Source organism: Acanthisitta chloris, unplaced genomic scaffold (genome assembly GCF_000695815.1).
Source record: "Acanthisitta chloris isolate BGI_N310 unplaced genomic scaffold, ASM69581v1 scaffold3305, whole genome shotgun sequence".
NCBI classification, from domain to species: Eukaryota; Metazoa; Chordata; class Aves; order Passeriformes; family Acanthisittidae; genus Acanthisitta; species Acanthisitta chloris.
In genome coordinates, this window is record NW_008675203.1 from 1 (window position 1) to 7,815 (window position 7,815).

A 7,815-nucleotide genomic window follows, 5' to 3' on the forward strand; every position below is an offset into this window, starting at 1 on the left:
GCCTACAAGGGAGCTGGAGAGGGACTTGAAGGCTGCTTTGCTGAATCTCATGACACGTGCACTACAAAAATAAATCACAGCATAGTTTTTTTCTTCATACCACCCCCAGTGCTCCTTACATGCTGCTAGAAATTCATGTAGGTGAAATGCCATCTTCAGCTGTCCATTGCCATATTATGCTACCTCCTTATTCCTTTCCTCTCATCCGGGTCCTATCACCTCTTCTTACTGTGTTCAGTCATTTCCTTCCTCTCATTTTGTGAACATCTCCTCTATGTTATCTGATTTCTCCTGATGATTTCTTTAGGTTTTCTGTCTTGCAAGTGCAAGTTGTCCTGACCTGGTTAAAGATAAAGAATTCGGTCTGTATCACCTTGTTTAATCCTGCCCACCTGAAATTAAATTGACCCTGTTTGAGTTTTCAGATAACTTTTTATTTCTTTGTCAGTCAGTAGTTTCATTTTGGAAACCCAAAGAAACTTTTTTTCTGCAAGATCTCTATTCACTGAACACACCAAAAGGCATTCAAGGAACTTACTTAAAGAGATTAGTTTAAAAACTCAGCATGTGTCAAACCTCCAAATAACTTCTGTGGCACATTAATGATTCCTTTGATCAGCACTGGCTTTTTTACAATCCATCCTTCAGAGGCTCAGGGTATAAATTATGCATCAAGCACTCCAAAAATTTCCTCTTGGTAGACTTTTAATAAACTGCCTGCACCATTTGCACAAGCTATGGAAATGGTAAAATCCTTTTCAGAGTGTTAAAGATCCCTGGCTGTTTTTTGTTGGGGTTTTTTGTCTGCTGCTACTAGGGCAAACAAATATGAAAATAGATGGATTTCTGTTGTGTGAAGATATGAACTATGTACCTCTATGGCCTTCAGATTCAAGTGCCTCCTAAATCCAGAGACCATGAGCTAAACAGAGATTAAAAATTTAACAGAATAAATTCAAAATGTTGTTACAGGGTAACTCACAACTCCTTTTTCCTCAGTTTTCCACTGCCTGTTTATCAGGCAGTCTCACATTAATGCCTTGGTGACTCAGGTCCATTCCAGTTAGGGGGTCTTGTGGTTTGGTTTTATATATTAAAATAATATCTTCTGCAAATAATTATTTAGGAGAAATGTATGCTTGATACCCTTTGGTAAAAGGTGACAGCAGAAAAAACATCAGCCTGCAGAAAACTGAAAGGACCCAGCACATGTGTGGCCATGTAATCACTCCTGAGGACTCCTATGACAACAACTTCAAGGGGAAATTCTTTCATTCAGGCCCTGGCATGCATCCTACGAAGCAAAGCTTCACAGTTTACAACTGTAAGATGGCATACCTAATTTCTAGCCCTTAAGCCTCCACTAAGCCAGCTACACTCCTTCACTCCTTCACTCCTGTGAATTGCCAGCTGTAACAGAAGTCCCAAAGCCAAAATTACATGTATAAGCCTGTTATCAAACTTTCCCCTCAAGTCAAATATGGGATGTCCTCCCTACAAAGCCATGTTTGGTGAGCACTTCTCGATGAACATGAAGATACAGTCCAGCTCCCTCCCTGCCTGCTGGGTCAGCTCCACAGCTCATGAGGTTATACATTAGTAACTTGACTCTATTGTCTGTCACCAAGCAGAAATTACTCCAAACATGATGCTGAAATACTTCCACCTCATCTAGGGTATGACTTTCTGCAAGTCCAGAACAGTTAGCCAACTCATTATTCACCACAATGTCTTCTATTTGCCTCCCTAACACCTTTTATTCTGGACACGAAAAACAAAGCATAGTAATTTGAGTTGGACTTAAACAGTGCCCGATTGTAACCACACTTTCATGCATATATCAGACATACATAAACCACTATGCTAAAGCTACAGGAAATGAGTTTTATTTCTATGGGTTTTCCTCTGATACTCTTGACAGTCTGCAGGGTTAGAATTCCCCTGCAACAGGATTTGGGGAGGAGCACAGTGAGTGCCCCCAGGTCAGGAACAGTCAGACCACCTGGAACACAATTGGGCATTGCCAGGTTAAATGTGGCAGGTATCAGCCTCACGTGCTGTCTTCACATCCACACATTGGACTTTATAACTACAATATTGTCTTACATTTTATCAGAGCATATGTGCTTGTATGTGCTCGTGGATGCATGACACTGCATAACATATTTCTTAGAATCAACCATAGAATGATAGAATCAACCAGGTTGGAAGAGACCTCAAAGATCATCGAGTCCAACCCTTGTGCATACTGTGCTTGCCATTTTTACCTATGTTTAACAGGTAAATTTAATTTAAGGACAGTCTTGGTTTTCAGTGTCTAAGTACAACCCTATTATCAAAGAACCTTACTATTTCCCGCATAAATCTTCTTCACAGACTCTTTGTTAGGTCATCACTTGCAGTGCAGAATAGCCACAGAAATATGTGGTAATGGAAGAAAGGGTGAGCAAGTGAAAGTGCAGAGATTCAGCGGTTTAATGTTCCCTGGACCTTATTTCCCCTGAAAGCATGTAATTGTATCACAGAAAAACAAAAAGAAATGCGCTTAGCCCACTAGTTGTTATCTTTTTGGAGATTTCCAAATGTTAGAGACTACAAAATCCAGTTTCTGCTTAAAACACCTGGAGAAGTAAATGGTGGGAGAAGACATTGATGGTCCCAGCTGCTCAAAGACTCCAGCTATTAAAGTCATATCCAGACTTTATTCAGGCACAAGAAACGCCAGGCAATTCTTAAAATCTGAAGCATGAATTCAGTCAATATGATAAAGCCACTGTGGTTTTTTCTAGGAAGATAACTGAGGACAGGCATCAGTTATCTCATGAATCAATTGCAATAGAGGGTAACTGATTAGATATCAGGCATTTTAGGTGCTTTGGCTATTGTCTTATTCTACAGGTTTCTGATTTAGTAACTTAAAAGCAAGTATACACATGTACAGGTCTGTGTCTCAGTTTACCCATCCTGATTTGAAAGCAATTCAATTTTATTCGTGCAAAATCAGAGAGAGGCAGCATATCAAGTACACCCCAGGCACAGACTGCTGGAGAGAGGGATCAAAGAAAGCTATCAAACATTTAGAGATAGAGATTGAAAAGGGAAAAGAAGGGGTTTTGCATACAAACTTCCCTCAATATTGCTCATATATGTTAATCAGATTTTGCAGGGGCTTTAAATGGAAATACTGCTCGTCCTAAACATGTAAACACAGTATTCACTGTGAGAAAAATGCTGCTGGACTGTACATAGTAATGAAATGAAGGTACCTAGGTTCTGTTCCCAGTGCTGGATTTCCACATATATTCATCTGATCAAAATGGTTTATTTGTTACAATTGTAAATTCTTGAGGACAGAAATTATTTTGTGTCGTGCCAGAGGGTATTCATGGTTTTGTTGGGGGTGTAGAAGGGTTCAGAGAAGAGCACAAGGAATCAAAGAAAATAAGGGAGAAAGGGAAGAGATCAACAAAACTGAGGTGATCCTGTTGAGGTGAAGACTCTGCAACTAGTCCTAAAATATCATGTGTTTGTTTTATTTCAGTGTTTACATACTCCGAAAATGGTACAGAACACTTTGGAGAAGAACCAAAAAGTATAAATTCCCCGGTATGAGCATAAATTTTGTGAGAATGCAATGAAAACTCATATAAAAGTCTTCATTTTATGGCTAGATGAGGGCCTCAACCAGGTCTTCTGGAGCATTGATATCTGACTGTCATGTTCTTATACCATTTCTGGACCACTGGCCACAGCTGGAAGCAATATACAGGACTGGATGGCTTTTTGGCTTATCCTTTGTGGTCCCTTTTATGTTCTTCTGTTTATTGCAAATTGGTATTATGAATACAAAAGATCCAGTGTGGAGGCCATGTAATTACAATAGAATAGTAACATGAAAATCACAGTTTTGATTTTGAAAATTATTTGCTGTTTGGTTTAGCTGCTTTTTCTTTTTCCCTTGTTACTAACAGTAGAGAAAATAAGGAGAGAGAATAGCCAGCCTTGTCTGTGGAAAGCCCAGCACAAAAAGACACATTAAAATCACTTTAAGAATTATTTTCCTACCCCAATTTTTGGACCTGTGCACTGTACAACTCTAGCTTCATCAATAATGAGGGCTGCATAATGGACAACTTATGTAATGCCAATAATACACTACTTGGCTCTTAAGAAGCCATACATTACAAAGAGCAAAAGGCATACTCATTTTTAAGATCTCACCCCAAAGACCACCTTGTGCAGATTTCTGCTTGTGTTCTTTGGAAGCCTGGAATTTGATCTTGGGGTTCAAAGAATCTAATTTCTAAATGAAGATAGTTACTGCTTTAATGTTCTGCTATGTATTTGGGCCATAGTCCTCCAAGCTGTGAAAGCAGTGAGATGATTCTGGTTTATTTATTGTAAGATCAGGTCCTGGCTCCTCTGATTTTAACAAAATGAATCAAATTCCTGTACAGAACGGATATTTACATTTTCTCTTTCTGTTTTTTTCCTTAAAGGGACCATTTTATAAAAGCACGTTACAAATGAACACCTATGTTGCCTTGTACAAATTTGTACCACAGGAAAATGAAGACTTGGAGATGAGGTAAACCCCAAAATATTGGTTAGTTGATTTGACCCATGTGAACTGATGGTCATATGGTTATATATGACTTTGGGGAAGGGGGGCTTATTCTGATATTTTTAATAAATATTTTTTAGAGATGTAGATACAAAGATATTCTTACAGTTTAAAAAAAAACCTGGTGAGTACCTCTTTTGGCAAGGACACTATAGATAAAAGGTTCAAAAACACTTATGTCACTTTAAGAGCAAAATGGCTTTCAGCTACAGAATGTTCTGTTTTCAGTTGCTTTGTTCTGCAATCAGAGGTTTTTAACTAGGAATTTATCACCAGCTTTCATGCTAATACTGAACAATTTACCAGTTCTGTTTGATCTTCCCTCATATTCAGGTTATGTCTGAGGAAAGAGAACAATGTCCAACTGCTGGGTAGCAGTGTTTTCACATGAGAAAAGTGTATTCTGAGCTTTGCAAAATAACCTTGTTAATTGTTATTCTTAATGCTTCCTTCCTCAGTTCTGCATCTATTGCTAGCATTGCAAGGTCTGATCCAAGCCCACTGAAGGGAAAGGACATATTTTCTTTCAGTGCAATTAGTTTGCTCATGCTACTCACATTTTGCTAGAGCTCATTGTGAAATATGTCAGCACTCTTCAAGGCATCCCCTATATCAAAATAATCATGCACATGCCACAGAATTTAGGGAATTCCCAGAGAAATGCCCCTCTCATCCACATCTCCTTCACTGATAGCCTTTTTCCTGTTCCCAGCTGTGCTTTCTCGTTGCTCTGGAACTAAAGGATGGAATGTAAGGCAGAAATTACAAGCTTCCCTATCATTCTGCTTCATTGGCATTTCCTGATCATTATTTTAGGAACTTCAGCTCTTCAGGAAATAAACCATAGGGTATGGTAACCTTTAGTGCAACTTGCCAACTATTCTGCTTGAGGGATTCCACTTTGTATCGTGCTCCTTTAGGAGTGTATTCCAGATTTCACATTTGTTCCATGAAGCAGAACACCACTCAGACAAGCTTGCACTGGACTACCATCCCCATCCAGGTACAGCATTCCAGAAAACATATCATCCCCCAAAACTCTCCCTCATATTGGGGAAAAAAAGCAACCTCTGGTCTGAGACCTGGACTGTTCTGACTAATAGGCCTTTTCCAGGCTCTCAGGAGCTGCTACAGCAGCATTGTTTCCCCCATGGTCAGAAATACAGTAGTACATGGGTTAACAGTGTTTCATAAGACTCAGATGCCCTTTCACATGGCAAAAAGAATTTTATCACTGGGATACCAAGTTATCCATTTTCTCTACCTTCCTTTTGTACCTGAGCAACATTTAATTATTCCAAGCACATTGAAACATCTTCTTGAGTAGGGCTTGAGAAAAATCTTCAAGTGCCTTTCTGTGAAATCTGAGAAACTGTTTCAGATTACAAGACTAAATGCTTGTTTCTCCAGTTTTTAGCAGCAATGACAACCACTTGGAAAGTGGACCAAAGAAGCCCACCACTGCCCCCACCCCCAGCTGCATCCTGGACAGATCCAATTCTTCTATGCATGCTCTGAAAGAGCCTCTTAAGTTGGATCCATTATCCATCATATGCACTAGATGTGTTTGCAGGTTCTTGTGCTGATACCTCAACAATACAGTGAGCCTAGCAGGGAATTCAAGGAAAGCTGAATAATTAGGGATCAACCATTAACTTTATTAAGATCAAAGAAATGCCTGTTATCAAGCAGGCAGAGCTTTCTGATGTTAATCCATTTGGAAATAGGCTGCTGCTTACTTTCTACAGCACATCTCTATTATAATTACATAATAAATTTGATGAAGTGCCACCATTGAGGGGAAAGAGGTCAAGCAACTCTTCAACTACCTGCACAAAATCAGCTCAGCACATTTTGCTATTAGCATTTCCAGCCAAATTATTCTCCTAGCTCTGCCTTGGAACTAGTCAGCTGGATGCTGATACTTAGTAATTACAACCCTGCACCACACATAATAAAGGTAAATATGTCCCATTCAAATCATAAAGACATTCTTGGGCAGAATTATATCCCTGCTGACTAATTGCCTTTGTCAATTAAATAGAGCTACTTTCCTGCTGCCTTCCTTCTGCAATCACAGCTTGAAAACACAGATGATGAAATAGTGTGTCCCAACAATGTGAAATGTCTTGAAGTAACAAGATATTGCCTGTAACAAATAGGGACTGTATTTTAAACAGTTTCTTATTAAACAGGAAGCAAGATTTCCATTCATAGCTGTTGTATCAAAATAAAAATCTAGCTCCAATACACAGAGACTCTCATTCTACATTACCATGTGTGACTGAAGAAGACCTTGCCACCTGATTGTCTACATGCAGTGAATGCTTAGACAAAATAACCGTGGAAGGACCACCTGCCTATCAGAAGACAATTGTAGAATCTGATTCAAGATGACAATTAAGAGTCGTCTTAACTACTCTTGCTCTTCTAATTGCAGGCCAGGGGATATGATCACTCTTCTGGAAGACTCTAATGAAGACTGGTGGAAGGTATGTGCTAATTATTTTGTATCTGTTTTCTTTCCAAAGGGAAAGATATCTTATTTTCAAAACTGAACTTGTATTAAAGTGCTAGCATTAACAATCTCTTATGTCAATATGTTTTCTCCACAGGGGAGAATTGATGACAGAACTGGATTTTTTCCTGCTAACTTTGTTCAAAGAGTGCAACAGAATGAGAAGATTTACAGGTGTATCAGGACATTCATTGGCTGCAAGGAACAGGGACAGATAACTCTGAAAGAGAACCAGGTAAGAACCCCTCTCCCAGACCCTCACTGGACTAGAGCATCCAGTAGTCTTACCAATAACTGGAGGGAAAATTCTGAAAGATGAGGGCAGGCAGATGCTTTTCACTGCAATTTTACTGCGAGATTTATTATTTGTATGGTTACAGTATCTAGTAGCAAGTTAAGACCAGTGTTTGCCTTGTGCAAATACATACTCCCTGCCTAACATAACCTAAATTTTCAGTCTTACAGACATTCACAATACTCTTATATAGTATGCATTCTCCTACTGCCTTCAAGGAAAAGATTGAAGAACACAGTCTTAGCAGTAGATATTGTGTGCTTGAGAAATTATGTGTTTTGCTCCTCACTATTAGAGCTAATCTAATAAAAGACAGGAGCTGCCTCCCCAGACCTTAACTTATCTAAAGATCCAAATACAGCTCATTGTTTTGGCTTC

The 7,815-nt window shown here is 39.1% G+C and overlaps 1 protein-coding gene across 1 annotated transcript in view; it reads left to right on the plus strand.

Moving 5' to 3' along the window:
• Window positions 1-3,541: 3,541 nt before the first annotated feature.
• Window positions 3,542-7,815, plus strand: part of LOC103803094 (SH3 and cysteine-rich domain-containing protein-like) — a gene marked incomplete at its 5' end in the record, with an annotated part of 12,635 nt that continues 8,361 nt past the window's right edge. Inside the window, 4 exons of the mRNA XM_009075631.1 lie at window positions 3,542-3,606; window positions 4,500-4,588; window positions 7,065-7,116; window positions 7,240-7,377. Coding sequence (XP_009073879.1) covers window positions 3,542-3,606; window positions 4,500-4,588; window positions 7,065-7,116; window positions 7,240-7,377 — 344 coding nt within the window. The remainder of the gene's footprint in view (window positions 3,607-4,499; window positions 4,589-7,064; window positions 7,117-7,239; window positions 7,378-7,815) is intronic.